The 23,731-nt window shown below is 45.6% G+C and overlaps 1 protein-coding gene across 2 annotated transcripts; it reads left to right on the forward strand.

The window, feature by feature from the left end:
* The first annotated feature begins 8,719 nt into the window (after window positions 1–8,719).
* Window positions 8,720–23,524, forward strand: LOC110222060 (uncharacterized). 2 transcript variants are annotated; one of them, XM_021006894.2, is made up of 7 exons: window positions 8,720–8,856; window positions 16,206–17,299; window positions 18,401–18,422; window positions 18,530–18,557; window positions 20,256–20,307; window positions 21,457–21,600; window positions 21,897–23,524. In XM_021006894.2, exons 2-7 carry the CDS (start codon window positions 16,238–16,240, stop codon window positions 22,098–22,100), a joined length of 1,512 nt encoding a protein of 503 aa, XP_020862553.1. In that variant the 5' UTR covers window positions 8,720–8,856; window positions 16,206–16,237; the 3' UTR covers window positions 22,101–23,524. The 2 variants fall into 2 exon arrangements, with proteins under 2 accessions (XP_020862553.1, XP_020862552.1); XM_021006893.2 differs by having other exon boundaries at window positions 8,726–8,800; window positions 21,897–23,523.
* The last annotated feature ends 207 nt before the right edge of the window (window positions 23,525–23,731 follow it).

The following is a 23,731-nucleotide window of genomic DNA, read 5'->3' on the forward strand; positions in this document are numbered from 1 at the left end:
GAATTAAGACAAATTTATAAGAACACAAGCCATTCCCCAATTGATAAATGGTCAAAGGATATGAACAGACAGTTCTCAGATGAAGAAATTAAAGCCATCTATAGTCATATGAAAAAATGCTCTAAATCATTATTGATTAGAGAAATGCAAATCAAAACAACTCTGAGGTACCACATCACACCTATCAGATTGGCCAACATGACAAAACAGGAAAATGATAAATGTTGGAGAAGATGTGGGAAAATTGGAACACTAATACATTGTTGGTGGAGTTGTGAAATGATCCAACCATTTTGGAGAACAATTTGGAACTATGCCCAAAGGGCTACAAAAATGTGCATACCCTTTGATCCAGCAATAGCACTTCTAGGGCTATATCCCAAAGAGATCAAGCAAATGGGAAAAGGACCCACATGTACAAAAATATTTATAGCAGCTCTTCTTGTGGTGGCAAAGAATTAGAAATTGAGAGGATGCCCATCAATTGGGGAATGGCTGAGCAAGTTGTGGTATATGAATGTAATGGAATACTGTTGTGCTATAAGAAATGATGAACAGGCTGACTTCAGAAAAACATGGACAGACTTATATGGTCTGATACTGAGTGAAGTGAGCAGAACCAAGAGGACTTTGTACACAATAACAGCCATGTTATGTGATGACTAAGATTGTTAAACTGAACCCTTCTCAGCATTACGAGGATGTAAGACATCTCCAGAGGCCTCGGGATGGAAAATGCTGTCCACATCCAAAGAAAGAACTGTGGAAGTCAAATCGCTATCACTTATTTTTACCTTCCGTTGAGTTTTGTGTCATCCTTCTGATGGTTCCTCCTATTGGTTTTAATCTTTACTTACAACTTCACTAATGTGAAAATATGTTTAATAGGAATGTAAATGTAAAGCCTATATCAGATTGTGCACTGTCTTGGGGAGGGTGGGGGGCAGGAAGGGGGAGAAAAATTTTCAACTCAAAAGCATATGGAAGTGATTGTTGATAAATCAAAATAAATTATTAAAATTTAAAAAAAATTAAAAAATTAAGAAAAAGAAAGAGGATGTCTAGGATCTTTTTTTTTTTTAATCATAGTTTTCTTCTTTCCTTGGATCTATTTTCACATCTGTTTCCAAATGTTGTTTTTGCCATGAGGCACCTCACATTTTCTCCTATTTTTTCAGTCTTTTGACTTTGTTTTAATATTTTTTATTGTTTCATGGAGTCATTATCATCTATTTAAACCATTCTGATTTTCAAGCAGTTTATTGCTTAGACAAGGTTTTGTATCTCTTGGACTAAGCTGTTAATTCCCTTTCCTCTTCTTTCTTTCGTAGTATTATCTCTTTCCAAGTTTTTCCTCTAGGGTTCTTATTTCATTTATAAAAAAAAAAAAATTAACTCTCCCTTCATCTCTCCCAGGAATTTGTGCCTAAGCTTTGTTTCCTCTTGATACTTTGCATGTAGATGTTTTGACATCATTCTCTTTTGGATTTGTGTCTTGAGCATCTCTGTCATCATAATATCTTTATGGTGGGATTCTTTTTGTTTACTTTACTCTTCCATCCTACTTCTGAACTTCAGGCTTCAGGCTCGGTATATAGCCTAGGTCCCACTACCCTTCCTTATCCTAGGAAGCTGCCTTTAGGCACGGGTCCCTTCCTCAGTGTGCCCTGGATCTATGACCTGGAACTGGGTAGGGAGTGACAGAGCTGACAATTGAGACCTGTTCCTGCACAAGTTTTAGGCTCTGGATCTGTGACCTCTTCTTGTCCTGGTATACAGCTCTTCCTTCAGGGCATGCTTCTGCACAGACTTGGTTCCTAATATCCTTCCCCAGTGTCTGCAGACCTCTTTGTCTGTCTCTCTATGCTAATTTGCACTGGAAAAATGACTTACAATGTTGTTTCCCCACCCCACCCCTTGGATTTCCCCATTAGTATTCAGTCTTATGTATTTTCTAGGTCTGGCTAGTGTAGTTTTGATTGGGTGGGGAGTAGCATGCTGTATTTCTTCATGCTGCTCTGCCATGTTGGCTCTGCCCCCTCCGTCCAGCTCTAATCTTGTTATAAATCCATGTAAAGGTCTTCCCATTCACTTCCTAGGGCAGCTAGGTAGCACAGTGGATACAGCATTAGGCCTGGAGTCAGGAAGACCTGAGTTCAAATCTAGTCTTAGACCCTTACTAGCTGTGTGACCCTGAGCAAGTCACTTAACTCTGTTAGCCTCAGTTTCCTTATCTGTAAAATGGACTGGACAAAGAAATGGCAATCCAAACTTCACAGAACAAAGAAGTTTGGACTCAGTCAAAGGGCCACACTTGAGGACCTAGAGGGCCACATGTGGCCTCGAGGCTGCTGGTTCCCCACCCCTGGACTAACTAAACTCCTCCTAAAACTTTCCCATATTCATTGCATCAATAAACATTCTCACCACCATGAAGTCTCAGATGATGCACAAGTAAAAGGCTTTTCCAAACTGATCACAGGCATAATATTTTTTCTCCCCTATGAATACTCTGATGGTCAGATCTGCTCTTGAAAGACTTCCTACATTCATCACATTCAAAGGACTTCTGTTGTGTATGAATTCTCTGATGTTCAATAAGGCCTGAAGTTTAACTGAAGACTTTCCCACATACCCAACATCTGTAGGGTTTTTCTCCAGTATAAATCATCTGGTGAACAATGAGATCTGATTTCCTGGTGAAGGCTTACTCACATTCTTTATGTGCTTTGGGTTTCTCCCCACAATGAATTCCCAGATGAGGAATAAGGACTATATTTTGACTGCAGTCAAAATGAAGGTTTTCCCACATTTGCCACATTCCTAGGGTTTTACTCCAGCATGAATTTTCTGACTCTGAATAAGGCATTATGAAGTTTCTTATGAAGACTTTCCCATATTCATAAGGTTTCTCTCTACTATGAATTCTCTGATGTTTAATGAGGTCTAAGTTATTCCTAAAGGCTTTCTAACATTCTTTACATTCACAGGAATTCACTGCACTATGAATTTCCTGAATGTTTAATTAGGTCTGAGTTGTACCTAACAACCTTTCCACTTATCCTACATTCAGAGTGTTTTACCCCACATGAATTATCTGATGTTGACTGTGATAGGACAAAACTGATCCCTGGGGACCTGACTGACCTCAGCTTCCCTGAGGCAGCTTCCTTCCCTACCCCCTCTGCCAATATGGGGTAGGCCTGGACAAAGCTGCTCCTGGGACCTGATTGGTTCCAGCTTCCCTGACATAGCTTCATGGTCATTTAGGGGCATCAAAAAGTCCTAGCCACAAGGAATCTAGGCCTCTCAGACTTAGTGGGTGCCGAATACCATGGATTTGCCATACTCTAATGACTTACAGAGCAGATACATTTCCAGATAGAGAGGAGGGAGGACCACATCAAGAGAAGCTAAGTATCACTGAATCCTCATAATTTCTTGCCTTGTTAGTGCAAAGTAAATTTGTTATAAATTAATAGGATATTGTTGTTAGAGCCACATCTCTAATCTTGACTGAGACCTGAACCTCTGCCTGAAGAGTTGGCAAACAAGGTAAGAATAATTTTTATATTTTAAAATACAGTAAAACTTTATTTAGAAAAACATTCTTAGCTAATGGGCCCTACAAATACAAGTGGCAATTTAGGTTGCCAACTCTTGATATATGCAATTTCTTTTTACTATGAATTCTCTGATATTGACCAGGGCTGCTTAGAAAGCTTTGCTAGATTTACCATATTCATAGGGTTTCTCTTTACTATGAGCTCTCTGATGATGAAAAAGGTCTTAGCTCTTCACAAAAGCCTTCTTGCATTCATTACACTCATAGGGTCACTCATCCATGTGAACTGACTCATATTGAATGAGGAAGGTGGGAGCCCCACTTGAAAGCACCCTACACTCATCATAGAGTTCGTGGTCAAAGGCTTCTCCAAAATTAGGTCCTGGGCAGAGAGCTTTTGGGAATTTGGATGGTAACTTTTCTAATTTAGCATCTCTCAAAGTCTCTAGATTTGGAGCAGACACCAAGTGATTTTAGTCAGTCTCCTATGATCTAGGAAGATGTTATTCCTGGACCTCTCCAGCATCATATCCCTATAGAGGGCTCAATGAGTGACATCAGATTGCCCTGTGTGAAATACATGGGCAGATCCCTACATGTTACTAACTTCTTGTTAAAGGGACAACTGCCATCATCTGGTCTCTTGGGTTTTCCTTGGGAGAAAGGATGGGAACCTTAGGAGTAGACGAGTAGGGTTATGATTGATGGAAGTCTCAGAGCACCATTATCTCAATATGTTATTTCTTAAGTGTTGAGCAGTTGAGAGTGGGGCAAGGCAGGAGGGGATTGCTACTTGGAAGGCTGCCACTTCCTCCTTGTAACATGAACCTACAAATAGATAAACTCGTTGTTGTTCAGTCATTTCAGTCATGTCCAACTCTTTGTGACCCCATTTGGGGTTTTCTTGGCAAAGATCCTGGAGTGGTTTTGCTGTTTCCTTTTCCAGCTCATTTTACAGATGAGGAAACTGAGGCAAATGGGGTTAAGTGACTTGCCCAAGGTCATACAGCTAATAAGTGTCTGAGACCAGATTTGAACTCAGATCTTCCTGACTCCAGGCCCCATGCTTTATCCACCGGGCCACCTAGCTGCCTGTGAATAAACTGGAAGATAATCCTTTTTATTTAAAAAAGGACCCACTTTGGGGTTCCTTAAGTATGGAGTACAACTGCCCAGCTTGGCTTGGGGAGGAACATGGTGTTGCCTGAAGCCAACTCTTTTGTTTTTAAAATGCTTTTCCTTACAATATTTTCTGAGGTTAAGAGTGTATGTATTCTAATCCCCATTTCACAATTGGGGAAACTGAGACATGGAGAGATAAAATGGCTTACTTGTCCAAGGCCATGGGGCTAATGAGTGGTGGAACTGGCACTGGAATCCAGATTGCCTGACTCAGAGACCAAGTCTTTCTGAATTAATAATAGCACCTTACATTTCTATAGCATTTTATACAGATTGTTCCATTTGTAGGATCAGAGATCTAGAGGTGGAGGGGACCTCAGAGGACCCCTTATTTTACAGATGAGGAAACTGAAACTTGGGGGACTAAGTGATTTGCTCAGATCCCACAGGTAGTAATCATCAGAGGCATGATTTGAATCCATGATCTGGGACTCTAGAGCCCCCAGTGCTCTTCCCACTGCACCCAACCATCCCATTTGATCCTTCCATCAACCCTGTGATATGCATAGTGGAGATTATTACTGCTTCTGTTTCTCAGATAAGAAGAGAGGTTGACTTGTATGCCTATTGTGCTGGGTGAATTGGTCATCTAATGAATAAGGCCAGAACTGGCCCTGGAAGCCAAGTCTTCTGATTCCCGGGTATTTCTCACTGTACCACATTGCCCTGTTCCCTTCTCCCTGCCCAGGTGACCGGGTATGATCCTCCCACAGTGAGTTAGAGCACCCTCTGTTCCAGAGTGAGCCAGATGCTTAACCACTGACACATTCCCATTCATCCATTCACCTTTGTCCATGGTCCCTGTCAGCTGCCCAAAATTTCTGTCCATTGGAACACTTCCTCATGAGAAAGACTTGTCACAGTGTCTAATCTTGGAATGGAACTCAAATACGGCTCCCCTCTTGTGTTCGTGAGCCTCCTCTTGTGGCAGAGTGGGAAAAGCACTGAGCTTGGAGTCCCTCTGACCCCCTGGGAGTGACCTTGTGGACAACTTATAAGCCCTTGTTTCCTCATCTGCAAAATGAAGGTATTGGACTAGATGTCTCTAAGGTTTGCTTCTGGCTATACATCTTGTGTTTAAACGGAGACCTTCCTTTAAATGGAAGAATTTGGATCCAGTACTCACATTTAGGAAGCCCCCTGGTCTTTTCAACAACATACATACAGGCTTCTCTTGTGGGAAAGTGGAGAGGGCTGGGAGTGGGTGGGACACTTGGGGACAAAAGAGACTTCTGAACTGATATAGAGTGAAGTATGCAAAATCAGGAAAAGAATATACATTATGAAAACAAATGTGAGCAGAAAGAACAAAAAATCAAAATAGGAAGCTGTGTAATTTCAAAAACTGAGTTTGGCAATAGAGAAAAAATGAGAAAACACTCTTCCCTCCTTCATTGTTGGGGTGGGAAACTATGGGTGGGGAATGTTGTATATATTCCCAGAGTCAGTTTGCTTTGACTGAACTGTTTTTTTCTCCCTTCTCCCTCTTTTAAAATCTTTGTCAAGAGGAAAGGCTCAATGAACGTGGGCAAGAAGGACATATTTAGAAATGAATGTGACATAAAAGACATCAATTTTTTTTAAAATGAAAGGCTTTCTGAGGTAGCAGATTCTGTATTAATGTTTTAGAGAATTAACTTTCCTGACCTTGTCCTCAGAATTCTGGAGGTGATCTTAAGAGAGATAAATAGTCATTGATTTGATTAAGAAATTTGCCCTAAATTTGTGGGGGAGCAAGAACCCAGGTCTCTTGGCCATCAGGCCAGGCAGGACTCTTCTCTCCCATGATAAATTAGGCTTAAAATGACAGTTGTGTAGTGGATAGAGCACCGGCATTGAAGTCAAGAGGACCTGAGTTTAAATCTGGCCTCAGTCACTTGCCACTCACTAGCTGTGTGACCCTGGGCAAGTCATTTAACCTGGATTGCCTCAAAAAAAAAACCCCAACAGTAACAAGAAGTCACTAAATCCTACACTATACAATTGTCTGTTAGATCTCAGAAATTACAACTGGAATAGGTTTGATAATCTATCTAGTCCAGTTCCTTCTTGTACAAATGAGGGAAACTGAGTCCTAAAAAGGAGTGAGTGGCTACCCCAAAGTCACATAATCCAAAGAGCTTGGAGTCAAATTGAGGTTCTCTGACATCCCAGCTCCTCACCTGTGCTCTTCCAATGACACGGTGGTGCCCCTGGCATCTTATCTGCCCTTTTCTCCCCTGCCCTGGTTGGGGACCTAGCTCCTCACCTTGTTCCTGTGCCTGGTTCAGGGCTCTTTCCCCATGGAATCAAGGGCTGAGGATTGGCAGCAAGCAAAGCTATTAGAGATGCAATGCCCCCTCCCCTAGCCTGGGCACTCGGGTCTCCTGTTAGCCCTTTTCTGTCTTGGCAGTGGCTGCATTGACACTCTCATATACTTGAGACTATTTGTCCTTGGGCTTTGCAAGGCTATGAATCTATTCCCTCTTTCTTTCTTTCTTTCTTTCTTTCTTTCTTTCTTTCTTTCTTTCTTTCTTTCTTTCTTTCTTTCTTTCTTTCTTTCTTCTTTCTTTCTTTCTTCTTTCTTCCTTTCTTCGTTCTTCAAGTGCATTAGCTAATCCCTGTCCAGATCTCCACATAGACACTGTAAATATGAAGACTTCTGGACAGAGGATCAAGCCTACTTCTCTGAGGGGTAGTTTGGAGAGTAGGTGTGGGGCTGTGGAAAACCTGGCCGTGAGAGCAGCTGTGGCTCACATAATGGGGTTAGGGCTGGAAAGATGGCAGCAACAGAATCTACACAGAAGAATGTGTTGGAGTGTCCACTGGCGTGGGGGGTCAAGAGACTAGGGTTCCAATCCCAAATCTGTCACAAACTAGCTATGGGAGCCCAGGCCAGTCACTTCACTGTTCTGTGCCTCAGTTTTCTCGTTTGTCAAAGGTAGATAATGATCCCACCTACTCCCTCATTTATGAAAGAGCTACACAATGCTATGTAAATGTCTATTATTATTATTAATTATTAATATACGTATGTTTTCCTTTGGTAGTCAAGTAGAGCCGAAATGAGAGAGAGAGAGAGAGAGAGAGAGAGAGAGAGAGAGAGAGAGAGAGAGAGGAAGGAGGGAGAGGGGGAGAGAGAGAGAGAGGGAGGGAGAGAGAGAGAGAGAGAGAGAGAGAGAGAGAGAGAGAGAGAGAGAGAGAGAGAGAGAGAGAGAGAGAGGGAGGGAGAGGGGGAGGGAGAGAGAGGGAGAAGGGAAGAGAGAGAGAAGGGGGGAGGGAGGAGGAGGGAGGGAGAGAGAGAGAGAGAGAGAGAGAGAGAGAGAGAGAGAGAGAGAGAGTGTTGGGGTGGCACATCCCTACTACTAGAATATAGGGAATAAAGCAATTTAGTGGAAAAGGGAAGGAAGGCTTCCTGAAGGAGAGAGGGCTTGCCCATCCCTGAAGGATGAAGAAGATTTGCAATAGGTAGGGGTGGGTTAAGAAGAACGTTACAGATGAGAACAATCAGGTCAACAATCTCCCAGCAGGGGCATGTGTAGGAAGAAACAGTGAGCTGGAGCACTAGCTTTCTGTGGAGGAGCAGTTGCCACTGGACTAGAAAGGATGTCAAGGGACCCTTTAATCCACACATGGAATAATTGCCAATTTGCCACATCTCACATTTAGTCATGGAGGGTCTAGAGATCTTGTGGAAAGATAGGGAACCTGTGATCTAGACTGTTTTTAAGACCACCTCCATTTCTGTGACTCTACAAGCTGAGAATGGGTCTGTTAAACCGTGGAAGTTGGAGGAGGGTGATGCCTGAGAGACAGGAGACCTGGATTCTAGTCACGGCTCTGTTAGTAACTTGTGATGTGATCTCGGGCAAATCTCTCCCTTGCCATAGACCTTCAGTTTCTTCCTCTTTGTAGTGGAGGGGCTGGACCAGATGGTCTCTAAGCTCCCTTCCAGCCTTGACATTCTATGCTTCTATAGTTCCATGATTCTGATTCTAAGGAAGGTTCTGGGTTGGTCTCCTTCCTGATGGGCTCTGGCCCGTGTCCTTGCGTGTTTCCCCTCGGCAATCAGGGGTGTGGAATTCAGCCTTTCTAAAGGACCAGATAAGAGAGTGGGGTGGGAAGGGGTGGTGAGTAAGACAAAGGTAGGGGTGGGGGGGAAGCCTGGCTGGTTCTTTCTCACCAAAACCACAGCGGGACGAGGAAGTGGTGTGAGCTTTGGGATGGAACAGCTTTGTTTCCCTTTGAGCAGGCTCTATGTGGCCTCAGATGGGGAAGAGCTGCCAAGTGGGAGCTCATCCAAGGGAGGCGAGTCACTCATACTGGCCCCAGCTTATTCCTATGGTTGGTGTGGTAGCTGGGTTGGCCCTAAAAATTGACAGAATCACTGGCTACCTGTGAAACTGTGAAGTGAGGGAGACTGGAAAGCACCCCTCCAGTCCCAAAAGCCACCTCACATTGCCTTCCTGACAATCCACACAGTCAGAGAATCACCTCTTTGGGCTAAGCATCTCTATAAGGGATAGGAATCAGATTTGTGATTTGGTTGGCAGGTTGGTACTTTCTCTGCAATTTATGGTCTCAGAATGTTGCCCAGAGCCCTGAGAAATTAAGTGACTCGCCCCAGGGTCTTGCAGCAAGTTATGTGTCAGAAGGCAGGACTTACACCCAGGACTTCCTGGCTCTGAGGCTGGAGCTAGTACCAAGAAGCACATGTGATACAGTGGGGAGAAATCACTGCCTCTGGAGTGAGAGAACCTAGGTTCAAAGCCCACCAATGATGTTCAGAATCCTTGTGTTCTGGGGCAATGGACTCAACCCCTGTAGGCTTCAGTATTCTCATTTCTAAAGTGAGGTGGTTGGACTGAGGTCTCTTCGGGCCTGAAAGGAAATGGGAAGAGATGGTGGTGGAGATAGTGAACCTAAAAAGGCAGTGGAGGCTTCTGACAATTTTGCTATCTGTGGGCTGACCCTGAAAGGGAGGCAGGGAGAAGAGAGATGTGGGAGAAGTCTCTAGGGAGAAGGAAAGGAAAGGAGTAGGAGGATTCTCCCCCCATTGAGAAAGAGGAGAGGAGAGAGAGAGAGAAAGAGAGAGACACAGAGAGAGAGAGAGAGAGAGAGAGAGAGAGAGAGAGAGAGAGAGAGAGAGATACAGAGAGAGACACAGAGAGAGGAAGATGCATTGGTAAGAACCTTGAGTTCCTAGGGTAGGGGTGGGAATGTAGGGAGAGATCCAGGAGAGTTAGGTTCTGGTTCCCTACTCTGCCACTGACTCACTGCACAAATGACTTTGAGAAAATTGCTCCCCCAGTCTGGGCTTCAGTTTCCCTCTCTGTAAAATGGGGATGATAATCCTTGCCTCCTTTACAAAGGTGTTGTGAGGATCCAATAAGATAATCAATGAGAAAGGGCTTTGAAAGTTCTATCACATTCTACCTAGCACAGTTATTTATGTGGTGAATATTTGATCACTTCTACCAGCCTGGACACTACACAAGGGCAGGGAAGCCTGTCTTTTATCTCTGTATCTCCTTCAGTGTCTACCACATAGGACAGGTGGGTGGAAGAAGGGAATAGAGAGAGTAGAAAAAGGATTGCGAGGAAAAAGTTGTAAAGAGGTTGAAAGGACCAAAGATGAGGAAGACCAGGAGGTTAGGAAAGAGGGATTCTGTGGAAACAGGTGAGACTGGTAGTAGATGACAAATTCAAACCAGGTTTATTTGCTTTTTCCAAAAGGTTTCAAATCCTAGCCAGGGGTGGGGAACCTGCAGCCTCGAGGCTACATGTGGCCCTCTAGGTCCTCAATTGATGGAATCCAAACTTCACAGAACAAATCCCCTTTATACAAGGATTTGTTCTGTGAAGTTTGGATTCAGTCAAAAGGCCATACCTGACAACCTAGAAGGCCACGTGTGACCTCAAGGCTGCAGGTTTCCCTCCCCAATGATGGAATTACTTCTGCTGTATCTCTAATACTTATCCATGCAACTTTTGTTTGAACACTTCCAGAGATGAGTTCACTATCCTAGAGACAGCCCCTTCTATGGTGGACCTATTACCTATCAGATAGCTCTGATTGATACTGAGTTTAAATCTCCTTCCATGTAACATTTCCCCTAGTTGTTTCCAGATGCGCTCTGGAGATAAGACTCTCTGCTTCCTCTTCCCCATCACAACTCTTGAGATATTTGAAGAATGCAATTATGTATCTCCTGCCACCCCTGAAACCTTTCCCTTCTCTACGATTACTATCCCTGGTTCCTTTAACCAAGAGCTTTATCATGGTGCTTTAGGTACTGATTCACCATCCTCACTCTTCTCTAGACTTGCTCTGGCTTCCCCCCAAAAAAATTGGCACCCAAATAAGAAAGAACACTCTAATTGTGGTCTAGTTGGGGTAGAGGATACCCTTTCTGAGCAGGGGGCATAGGAAGGAAGGATTCTCCCCTAAAATTGGCATCCAGAAAGAGGATGCTCCAGTTGTGGCCTGGCCAGGGCAGAGGATGCCCATTCTGAGCAGCGTAACCAGAATGGTGAGGAGACTTGAAGCTCTGTCACTTGAGGATGAATTGAAAGAGCTGGGGATAGTTACCTTGGAGAAGAGATTTGGGAGAAAGCATGACCATGGTCTTTAAATATCCGAAGGACCATTAAGAGAAAGAAGGATTCAATTTGTTCTTTTTGGCTGCTCTAGGGCTAGTGAAGGGGAGTTAGAGGGAGGCAGATTCTGATGGATTAGAGGAAGAATGACCTTTAAACTAGAGCTGCCCCACAGTGCAATAGGTTTCTGGGTAGTTAAGGAGCTTCCTGTTGCTAGATATATTTAAGAAGAGGCTGGATGACTTGGTGATGTTAAGGGGATTGCATTGCTTTGGATTAGATAAAATCTTTGAGGTTCCTTCTAACTCTGAACTTCTATGATTCTATGACTATCACCTCTCTTGTTCTAGACATAAAACTTTTAATTTGATGGTGAGGTTAAGGGTAGAAATGTCTAAAATGATAGTTTTTTTAAAAAAAAATATGTATTTGTAGTTCTTATCAGGGAAGTGCTGAGCCTATCCAAAGGTGTCCACTTTCTCCAATGAAACTTTTGCTCAATAATTCTCTCAAGGCCCTAGGGCTCTGTTCTACTCAACTGGAAGTCACTGGTCAAGAATGGCGAGAATGTTGGCTTGGGAATAATAGGCCCCAAGTTCAAATTCTGCCATTCTCACTTGATTGCATGACCATCAGCAAGTTACTTTACTTTTTTAGGTCCCAGTTTCCTCATCTGTAAAATGACAGAGTATGACTAAAATCAATTTTAATTGTGTATCTATGAGCGTATGAACTTTCTCCCCTTTCCCCAGAGGGTAGATTAGGTATTTTTCTGGAACTGGCCATATCTAGATTCTAATCTAAAACAGATGACTCTTCAAAGTCATGTAGTGGAGGGACAGGTCTGTAAAGGATACCTGCACAAACAAACCACAAACTGATGCTAAAGTCAGACAAATAGGGCAGGTATTTATGGGGTAGAGATGGAGGAAAGGCAGCAAAGAGGAGGAAGAGAGGGGAATTCCATGTTGAGCCAGGGGAAGGGAGGGGTCAGGGTAAGTTCTTGATATTGGTAGGACCTTGTGAATATTTTTAGTGTTGATAGAGAGTTTCATGACTGGTAAAGTATGGAAAGAGGGATGGGAATTTCAGAATAACAGGTAAGGATTTAGAGATGAGCATAGGCTGGAAAGAAGACCAGACAATTCCAAAATGGCAACTCAAGACATCTATTAATAGAACCATAGTCTTTGACTGTTAAACTGAATACTATCTCCATAGCTCATTCCTCTTACATGCTTTTGTTTTTGCTAATCTTCTCAAATGAAGACTTCTCCATTTCCCACCCCTCCTTCATCTCTGCACTAGCCTTTAGAGCCTAGATCCAGTCCCTACCTCCTCCAGGAAGTCTTTCCTGACCTGGAATATCAGATCATTAGAATCCCCCTTTTCCTGGTAGACCATAGGATTTGTTATCTCTACCATGCTCTTTGACCTTCAATTCTATTTGATTCAATTTTACATCATGCATAGCCTAGGTTTTTTGGAACAGCCCAGTGAAAAGAACCTTGGACTGGGAGCCAGGAGGTCTGAGTTCTAGTTCCGACTATGCCATTTATTTGCAATATATAGACATGTCACTTCAAGGGGATGAAGGAAAGGGGAAGGAAGGAAGCATTTATGTAGTACTTACTATGTGTCAGGCACTGTACCAAATGCTTTACAAATATTATCTAGTTTGATCCTCACAACCACCCTGAGAGGTAGGTACTATTATTATCCTCCATTTAATAATTAAGGAAACTGAGGCAGACAGAGGTTAACTGACTTGCCCAGGATCACACAACTAGTAAGTGTCTGAGACTGGATTTGAACTCAAGTCTTCCTGACTCCAGGGAAGTTAGATGGTACAGTAAACAGAGTACTGGGCCTGGAGTCAGGAAGACTCATCTCCCTGAATTCAAATCTGGCCTCAGATATTTACTAACTGTGTAATCCTGGGCAAGTCACTTACCTATGTTTGCTTCAGTTTCCTCATCTGTAAAATGAGTTAGAGAAGGAAATGGCAAACCATTCCAGTATCTTTGCCAAGAAAACCCCAAATGGGGTCACCGAGAATGAGATGTGACTGAAACAACTGAACAATAACAACTTCCCAACTCCGGGACAGGTACTCCATCCGCTGTGCCACTCAGTTTCCTCAGCTGTAAAATGGGCATGATAATAGCACCCATCTCTTAGGGTTGTTGTAAGGATCAGATGAGATAATTTTATAAACTGTTTAGCATGGTGCCTGGCACAGGTGTTGTTATTATTATTATCTTATTATTTAGTAAAGATAAATGTAAAGTCCTTAAAAGAAAAATCAGTTCCACAAAAACAATATGGAGATGTGGCTAGACAACATTGTGTGTCAAAAAGATCTGTGGATTAGAGTGTATTTCAAATTCAATATGAGCTAACAGTATGACAGGTGGCTAACAAAGACTGCATCAAGAGAGGGAGTGTTCAGAATGAAGGAGGTGACATTTCTGCTGCCCTCTGCCCCATCAGACCATATCTGAAGTGGTATGTTCAATTTGGGGGGCCGTGTTTTAAGAAGGACATTGACAAGCTTGGGAGCCTACAGAGTAGGGCCATCAGGATGCTAAGGGAACTGGAAACCACACCATGAGAGGACTGGGTGAAGGATTCCAGGTTGTTTAACTTGGAGAAGACCCAGTGGGACCATAATTGTTGTCTTTAAATACTGGAAAGGCTGTCAGGTGGAACAAGGGATTAAACTAATTCAATCTGGACCCAGAGGACAGAAATTGAGGCAACTGGGCAGCAGATTTAGACTCAATGTATAGGAGAACTTCTTAACAAAATGGCTCTCCCAGAGTGTTAAGGGGTTATCTTGGAAGGTGTTGAGTTCCCCTTCCCTGGAGGCCTTCAGGCAGTGTGGATGGATGACTATTTGTTGTTGATATCACAGAAGGGAATTCCTACTCAGGTATGGGTTGGACACTAGGTGATCTTCGAGGTTTTTTCCAAATCTTCTTGGATTCTGTGATTCTTCTTTGTTCTTTCCTCCACTATTCTGTTTCTTCCTCTACCGTGTTTCCCTTTGTATTGTGTTTTTGTCTTTGTTCTAGAGAAAGGGATAGGAAGACAGAGAAGGAAAAAGAGGGGGAATGAACATGGGCAAGAGAGAGAAGGAGGTAGAAACCACAAGAAAGAGAAGGGGCAAGGGCAGATGGAGAGGGGTAGTCTTTGGCCCCTTGGTAGCTTTAGGGCTGCATGCAGGTCACCCTGAGCATAAGCAAGACACACCCCCTCAGAAAGAAGTTTCTGATGAAATTGCTGTGTCTATTTGCTGTTCATTTCCCACTGAGAGCCTGTGGGCTTAGCTTCTACCACACCCCTCTCCTCAGAACCTCCCCTCCCATAAAATCTTGTCCAGGACACCCAGGGCAGACACATTACTGCTTGGGGGCATGCAGAGCTGGTTCCCATACTTTGGGTGAGCATACACTCCCCTTCCCAGGTAAGACCAGCCAGGGGGCACCTCCATTCCAAAGTAGGTGCATGAGTGAAGGAGAACTTGGGGCCTCCTGGACCTAAGATTCTATTATTATAAGGGTTTTGTCTCCTGCTTTGGGGGGTTAGAGGGTGGGTATCATAGTGGACCTACTGAACAGAAGTAGGAGTCCCGTTCTCAGCCCAATGAACCAAATAGCCATCATTAATAAGTATTATTATGCAGTAAATGAATTCATGCTATTCCCAGGGCAGTATCCACTATTTCTGAGGGGTGCCCTGGACCTGGCTTAAGGCTGTAACCACCAGAGTTGGTTTGCAGGGAAAAGGAGGAGGAGAAAGTGGGAAATAAAGCTAATTTCCCCCCAGCATAGTGCGCTGAATTTCATTCACTGGCTCTAGCTCCAAGACCAACAGAAGCCTGTGTCTCATTTTCTTGGGGAAGATGAAGAGGTCAGTGCCCGCCTCCAGCAGTCTCTGCTCCCTTCTTCCTTCAGGTCCCTTTATTCCTACTATAGCACATCCAAGGACTGAAATAGGGCTGAGGGACTGAGGTAAGTAGACTAGGGGTTGTGGATGAGATAGAAAGGGGTGGCCGAAAGGATGAAGTTGGAGGAGTCTGGAAAGGTGAGGGGGGTGATTTCCTGAGACTTTCTCCTATTCACACCCACCCCCTTTTGCCCCAGTTAGGAGAGCTGTTTTAGTCTGAGTCAGCCCAGGGCTAAGAAGGAACCATCTGAGACTGTGTGTGAGGGTCTTATCCCATATTCCTCTGAGGCTCACAAGCTGCTACTTGGGAGGAAGAGGACCTAGGAGCCATGGGCCTCCTCACCCAGTTTCTGGCTCTGCTGCCGGTACTATGCCTAGGTGAGCTGAGTGGGTGGGCAGCCTTCCCCAGAGAGGCTTCTCTTAACCCCCTGCCTTCTCTGTCTCTGTCTTTTCTTTTTTCTCTCCTCTAGCCTTTTCTTTCTCTGCATGAAACATAGAATGTCATAGATGGAAAAGACCTTAAAGATTACCTACTCATACCCTCCACTCCCATCCCCACCCCTTTTATAGATAGGGAAAATTGATTCCAGGGAGAAAAGACTTGCCCAAAGTCACACAGAAAGTTAGTGGCAGAGCTGGGAATGGAATCCAGTGATCTTGAACCTCCCCAGCCCAAGGCCATCTCTACCTCCCTTCTACCCACTCAGTTTCTATTGGCTTCCCTTGGGTGAAGGAGGACCTCTGGGGGAAAGGGCGTTAGGGTAGGGCAGACTTTGCCACTAGTGCTGATCTCAAGAGACTCCCAGAAAATACCTTTCTATTTGAGGGCATCTCTCTTTAGCCCCAGTGTCCACCCTTCTTCCATTCCCCCCACCCACCCGAGGCCAACCTGTGTAGCCCCTTCCTTGTCTTCACCCACGCTGTACAGGGCTGTCCTGGGCTGCAGGGAACAGCCCTACCATGGGGAAGAGCACTATCCTGGGGCTCACCACAACACCGCAACACCACAACGCTACTACAGAGACCCCCGTGGGGAGCAATGCCGCCGCAGAGAACAATGGCCCCCCGGGCAACAGCTCCACTCTAGGGAACAGTACTACCGTGGAGAACACTGGCCCCCTGGGCCGCAACACCTTGGGCCACAGCACCGCCTCCGGGACCCAGCGTATCTTGAGGAACAGCGCAATCACAGGGAGCAATGCCGCTACAGAGACCCAAACCTCGCAGATCAACAGTATCTTGGGGAACAGTATCGTCGCAGGGATCCATACTATCCTGGGGAACAAAACCCAGGGGAGCAACAGTATCGTGGGGAGTACTACCGCTGCAGGGACCGATGTCCTGGGGAGCAAAACCTCAGAGATCTACGTTTCCTTGGGGAGCCGTCTCACCATCGGGACTCAGGCCTCGCCGAGCAACAGTATCTTGGGGAGTATCACCACCGACAGCCAAACCCTGGGAAACAGCGCTATCTGGGGGAACAGTTCCACCACCGAGAACCAAGCCATGGAGAACAACGTTACCTCGCGGAGCATTTCCAGCCCCGGCAAGCAAGCCCCACAGAACCTCGATACCTTGGGGAACAACGCCATCACCCCGGAGGACGTTTCAATGGGGAACGCCTTCTCGGAGAGCGGCTCCCTGGGGAACAGCGGTTCACTGGGGACCAATCCCTGCTTGGGGACCAACGTCACCGCAGAGACCAAAACCCCGGAGGATATCATCCCGGAGAACAATACTACCGCGGGGAACAGTTCCGCCACAGGGAACAGCAGTGCCACCCTGGGGAACAGTCTTACCGCAGAGAACCACGACATGTCGGGGAACAAAATTTCCGAGAACGTCACCCTGGGGACCGTCTCCACAGAGAACAATGTATCCCTGGTGATCAGCGAAGACACTTTGGGGAGCGGTACTACCACAGGGACTCAAGTCTGGAGGACCAGTGTTACCATGGGGAACGCCAACATAGAGAGCAAAGCTTTGGGGAACAATACGGTCCCTTTGGAGGAGGACGCTTTGGTGAGTTAGCGCTATGGGATTGGGAAGGGTCAGCACCTGTTGCGGGGGGGGGGGGGGGGTTGGAGGGAGGGGATGCTAAGACCTAAGGTCCTTTCTGAGTCACATTCCTCCTATGTGCTATCCGAGGTTCCAAGTCTCTTCAGGAGAATTCACTGTCTAGCAGCTGTCCCTATGGCCTAGACTCAAAGAGCATGCAAGACCACAGAGCACACCCTGGTTCTGGCTTGTTGTGAGGATTAAATGAGACAGTGTCCTCCAAGGGCTTGGCAAACCTACATTATGGGAGGGATCAAGATGGGCCTGGTGCCATGATTTCATTAGTTTAAGGATCTTCCAATGAGGAAACTCCCTCTACCGAAGCAGATCCCATATACTCTACAGCCTTTGGTCCGAGGGTTGCCTGGGCATAGTGAGAAATTAAGAGATTTGCTCGGGTCACAAGGCTAGTATGAGTTAAAAACAGAACTTAAACCCAGGGTCTTCCTGATGCCAAGGATAGCCATGTGAATACAGAATGCTGCCTCTGAGAAATGTTATTCTTTATCATCATTATTATCATCATTATTATTATTTGGAGCTGGGGGCCAGGGGGCCTTGTGATCTGGGGAGGAGCAGACACACTAAGGACTAATGTGAACTGAGCCAGGCTGGTTTGGGCTTCAGGGTTTGCTTTTAACACGTTGAAGAATTCAACTCGAAGGAAAGAGCCCTGAACTGGTAGGAGTCAAGAGTCCTGTGCCAGCTTTACTACTAATTTGCTGTTTGGGGCTGGAGTTCACCTCCTTTCTCTGGGCTTTAGCTCGAATGAAAGTAATAATGCCTGCCCTGCTTTCCTCCAAGGGCTGCTACAAGAATTAAATGAGATGATAGCTGGGAATGTGGTCTTTAAACTATAAAGCTCTGTGTATATGTGAGGAGTTAGTATAAGCTCAAATGGATCTTCTTTTCTAAAGGCATGGCCCATGTCTCCTCCTTCTCCTGGATCCCCCAACTGCTTATCCCAGAATTGGCAAGGAAGTAGCTCAGGAAAGATGGGGGGATGGTAGGGAGGAAGGCCATGATTGAAGTCATCAGATATCTCTTATTTCTTTTCTTTCTTAGTGCTTGGATGCTGGGATAAACGGTGAGTGTCCAGTCTCTCAGAAGCATATAGCCTTCCCTTTTTTCCTTCCCTTTCTTGGGACATTCTGAGTCAGGAATCCTCACTATACTTCCCTTCTTTCTCTCCAGAAACTGCGCTATGTGGTGGTGAGCCTAGGTAAGGAAGAGATTATTTCACTTTGTTTCTGGTCAGGCCAAACCAGGCCCTTGGGTGACTGGGAGGGAGAGAGTTGGGAGCTAGAATTTTGGGGATCCAGGAGTTGGAGGCCAAATGTCTGGGGAACAGAGGGTGGGAATGAGGGGCTTCAAGGAGTTGGAGTCCTGAAAGTTGGAAGTCAGGGGCCAGAGCTCCAGGGGGCTAAGGATTTAGGGAGAAAGGGATGAGTTCTGTGGAGCTGGGGGCCCATCAGGGGAACTTGGGGTCAAAGGGGAATCTAGGGACCTGAATTGTTGGGGTCTCAGAGGTCATCATCACATTTTTCCTAGAAAGCAACCATTCATTCAATCAACAAGCATTAATTCATTATTCAAGTCTGGACTCCTCACCTAGTATGCTATTTTACAGTCACTTCCTCCTTCCCCCCCAACCCTCCCCCCACACACTTAGGGGCTCTAACCTTGGGACTTAGCTCCTTCATCCCTCCTATTTGTTCTTTTGCTTGGTGTATGAGCAGAGCTGGCAGCCCCTACTCAGCTTCTCCCCAACTCTGCCCCCAGCACAGCCTCCACCCTGAGTTGTATCCCAGGGGAGAGGAGAGACAAAATTAGGCTTGGACATATCTCCTCTATAGACCTCTCAGGCCTAGAGGCCCCTGCCTCTTTCCCTGGCCTCTGAAAAGTCTTACTTCTCTGTCCCCTTCCCATTACAAATCCTCTTTGGTCCAAACCCACCCTACACTTTCTTGGCCTGGAAGGAGAAAGTCTTTCCTAAGTGCTGCAGTCCAGCAAGCTGTCCCTGTGTCTGTTTCTGGTAGCCCAGTTCTCTTAAACTTTTCCTTTTCTCCTTCTTCCCCCTACCCCAAACTTATATTGGTCCTCACTCTTCCATCTACTCAGCGTCTTCAGACAACCTACCCACACCAGTATGAGGTCTGCAAAGCTGTTCTTGATTTAGCTACACTGGGCAAAGGGCTTCTCACCCAGCTAGCAAACTTTTTAGCAAAGCCTTTGAATGAATGAATGAGTGAGTGAAAAGCATTTATTAAATCCTTACTGTGTCCAAAACATCATGCTGAGTCCTGGGGATACAAATAGAAAAGTAAGACAAATCCTGTTCTCCAATGGGGAGATGTTACCTATAGGAGGGTTTGGCCGTGAGTTAATCAGAAAGGTCCTCTGGTCCTTAGGATGCTGTGGGAGAACTTTGCCATTTTTCAGGTAAATAGAAGCAATACCAAATCTTACAGTCTTTTGCTGTTAGGTGTCACACATCCGAGGTCCAGGAGTAGCTGTGGAGGATAGAGGACATGGAGGGGAGAGGAAGTTGCTAGTTTCCTAATGAGAGATTTTCCTGAGTTCTAGCCACATCCTGTGGCTTCTCAACAGAAGTAGGGGGCAGGTAGGAGAGTATGGATAGTTCTAAGCTATATACTACACTTATCTACCCTCTAACAGGGAGCTCCAAGGAGGTGCTGAGGGAAAATAGGGGCAGCAGGGTCCTTCATTCCATGAAGCTCTGACTCTCCTGTTAAGTCCCAGGAGCCTTGGGTCCCAGTGAGAGATCTCTGCTTATGTCCCAGATGTTTAACAATAGACAGTGTTCAGCTTGTGCAGAGGGACCAGTGGCCAAGTAGAGGCTAGATGTGATGACCAGAAGGTAATTATGCCTATGGTTTTTTTTTTGCCTGTTTCTCAGCTCTGGAGAAAGTACAGAAAACATCAGCTTAAGGGAGTTTATCTGCAACAAGGTGAGTAGGAGGCCCTATTGCCACCATCTCCCAGCCTTTCGATCCTACCATGCCCTCCCTTCTGGCTCCTTGGAGGCTAGAAATCCCATCTTCAAAGTCCTACTCCTGTTCTACAAAAGCCCTAGTTCCTTACACCTCTGACCTCGGAAATTCCACACAATAGCCTGGCTTCTTGGGAACATTTTTGGATGGAGTCCATTTCTTCTTCCATTTGTCCCAGTGATTCTGGGAATTCTCTCCTATTTCCTTGCCTCAGTTTCTCCATGAAAGCCCTGGGATGAGGTAGCCTTGAGCAAATCATAATCTTTCTGGGCCTCAGTTTCCTCATCTCTAAGATTTGTGGGTTGGAGTAATAATTAAGTGGCAAAGTGGATAGAGCACTGGGCCTGGAGTCAGGAAGACCTGAGTTCCAGTCCAGCCTGAGATACTTAATAGCTGTGTGACCTTGAACAAGTCACTTAACATCTATTTGCTGCAGTTTCCTCAACCATAAAATGGGAATAATAGTAACACCAACTGCCCAGGATTGTTGTGAGGATCTAATGAGATAACATTTGCAAAGCATTTAGCGCAGTGCCTGGCACACAGTAGGTGCTACATAAATGCTGGCTATCATTATCATCATCATCATTATTATTATTCTATAAAGCAGCTTTGTGGAGAGGAAAAATGTAGACCTCATAGTCACAGGCTTTGAGTTAAAATATTGGCTATGCTATTTCCTAGCTGAGTGACCTTGGGCAAGTTATTTAACTTCTCTGGGCCTCAGTTTCTTCATCTGTAAAATAAAGGGGTTAGACTAGATGGTCTCTAAGTCTAGATCTTTAATCTTATGGTCTCTAAGGTACTTTACTTTTCTAGATATCTTTTGGATTGGGAAGTTCTGAGAGGTGGGGTGCTATGGGGCAGGGGTCTGAACACAGGGGTAGGGGGCCTGTGGAGGAGGAGAAGAGCCTTGAAGGGCATGCAGAAGGTGGCAAGGCCTGGAAGCAAGCTCTGACAACTTAGTGGTTTTGTGAAACAGCAAACCAGGATGTGTGTCTAGGGTTGTGGTTGGAGGTAGGTGGGGGCCCAGTCTGTGATCTCTGATACCATGTAGTCCCTGTTCTCTTCCATTCTTGATGTTGCCTTCTGGATTCTGATCCCCAGACAGCCCAAGGGTCACTGCTGACCAGAGAAGAACTAGTGATGGTGCTGGGCAGGGCCCAGTGTAAGGATCCAGGGATGGCACAGACTCTGACCCTAATCTTTAGCTACTCCAACCTCACAGAACTCCTGGGCGCGTTTGGCCAGGTAACTGGGGGGAGACCTGCTGATAATGGGGTGGGTGGGCTCAAGGCAGCGGACAGGGCAATGCCTGGTGCTTCACAAATCCTAGTGGCCCAGTATTTTTAACATGCTGAGTGGCTCAATGAGGGGAGGGAGCTATGCCCGGTAAATGGCTTGGCATTTAGACTGTCTTGGACCTTTCCTTTGGCCTCTTGCCTCTGTTTCCCTATGGAGGCCTTGGCCTGGGTGTCTGGGCCTTTGGTGGGGCTGCCTACAGACAAGTGGATAACATATCTGGGGAAAATGCTTGTGTTTTTCAGCTAAATGACTCTGCCTGCCATTTAGCTACTCTGAAGGCTTTGTGGACCATTATGCTCCAGCACCAACTGGATTTTAAGGATACCCTGTCCCTGCGCTGGTGGTTCCAGGTTCTCCTCTGGCCCTTTCTGGTATCATTGTCCAGAGAAGATCTACGATGCTTTTCACTTGGTGCCCTGGACTGTGACCAATACCAGGCCATGTAGGTTTACCAGGCACTGGACCCCTTTTCCATCTTCCCAGAACCTAGAAGGGGAGGCCAATCAGAATCAACAACTTTATTTCCCCTGATATGGAAGGTGTTTGGGCTTTATTTTCTCAAAACAGAGAACCAGATGCAGAGCCCTGGGTTGTGGCTGGCAGGTGGAGAGGAGAAATGTCCTTAAGAAAGCCCTAAGTCTGTGGCTGTCACCCTTGGGAATCCCTAGGTCTGGACAGGTTGAAATATAGCCGTCACCCTCAGGAAATTCAGTCTCAGTAGAAGACATTTCTCCCATCCTTGGGAAATATTTAGTCTGAGGAGAGATCTGCATTCTTTTTCCCCTTCCCCACCAGGAATCCTTCAGCCTAGCTCCCATAAGTCTGAAGGGGAACCATGGTCTCTGTCTTCATGACTGAAGGAGATAACATCTCCCCTTCCTGATGGACCACTCAATCTGAGAGGGAGACAAAATCCCCCCCCATCAGGGAGCCTCCAGTTTAGGGGGACACTACCTCTGCCATCAGGAATCCCCCTTCCAGAGGGAGTGATGTGGTCCCTGCTCTTGGTGAGCACCCAGGCTGAGGAGGAGACCTTGCTCCTCACCCTTAGGGAGCCTCTGTTATGGACAGAGGGAGTCCCCTTTCTCCCCTTCAGAAAGGGGGAGACACAGCCCTTGCTTCCAAGGAGCCCCCAGTCTGAGGGATGAGACACTGTCCTCATATCTGAAGGGGAGATAATGGCCTCCATTCTCCATTCTCTGAAGGAGACACATGGCCCTTGGCCTCAGGGAGCCCCCTTCCTAAGAGGAAAGACCAAACCTCAGTCTCCGATAAACTCACACAGTGAGGAACTGCATCACCAGAAGAAGGATTGGCAGAACTTGGAGGCCTCCATTACTGGGCACATAAACTGTTTTCCCAATCAGGTTCCCACTCTAAAGCCTCAGGCATCCTGTCTCATCCTCACACACATTTCTATTAAAGGCTTAACTTTGTCTCTTAGCTAAGTCTAGAAAAGCAAGGAAGTATTGCTTTACCTAGAACCTGCCAGACCTGTCTCATCAATCTAGCTACACCCTTGCACATGCCCTGTCTCTGACTCTCAGGTCTCCCATCCCTTGGGAACCAATGAAAGGCCTTTGCAAGCCTCCCAACCACAGAAAAGGTAGTGTAGCACCTTGGGTAAAAGATTGTGCTTTGAGGCAGGACACCTGGGTTCTGCTTCTAATGCCTTGGGTGACCTTGGCTAAGTTGTTTCTTCTTTGGGCTCTTTTTTCTACAAATGGGAATGACACCTATCCTCCTATGGCTGCTGTTTCAATATTCATGAAGGTCTCAAACCACAAGATTCCATATAGATGTGAGTAGGAGGAAGGAGAGTGAAGAGAGTGAGGATTAATATATGTTTGTGGGAGAATTCATGGGAAAAGACCTGAAGGTATTATTGGACTACAAGCTGAATACAAATCAATAGTGATAGACTTTTAGCCAAAAAAAGCAATTGTGTTCTTAGATTACGTTAATAGAAGCATCTTGTCTAGAACAAGAAAGGTAATCACCTCCTATCCTGTGCCCTGATGACACAGCTGGAATATTGCTTCCAGTTCTGGGCACCATGTTTTAGGAAGAATATTCA

Source organism: Phascolarctos cinereus, unplaced genomic scaffold (assembly GCF_003287225.1).
Source record: "Phascolarctos cinereus isolate Bilbo 61053 unplaced genomic scaffold, phaCin_HiC Scaffold_4;HRSCAF=312, whole genome shotgun sequence".
NCBI classification, from domain to species: Eukaryota; Metazoa; Chordata; class Mammalia; order Diprotodontia; family Phascolarctidae; genus Phascolarctos; species Phascolarctos cinereus.

Coding starts and splice junctions, on each gene's coding strand:
- LOC110222060 (XM_021006894.2), top strand. CDS start 16,238: ATGGGGAAGAGCACTATCCTGGGGCTCACCACAACACCGCAACACCAC. Junction 20,308..21,456: donor GGGAGTTTATCTGCAACAAG/GTGAGTAGGAGG, acceptor TCTGATCCCCAG/ACAGCCCAAGGGTCACTGCT. Junction 21,601..21,896: donor TCCTGGGCGCGTTTGGCCAG/GTAACTGGGGGG, acceptor TGTGTTTTTCAG/CTAAATGACTCTGCCTGCCA.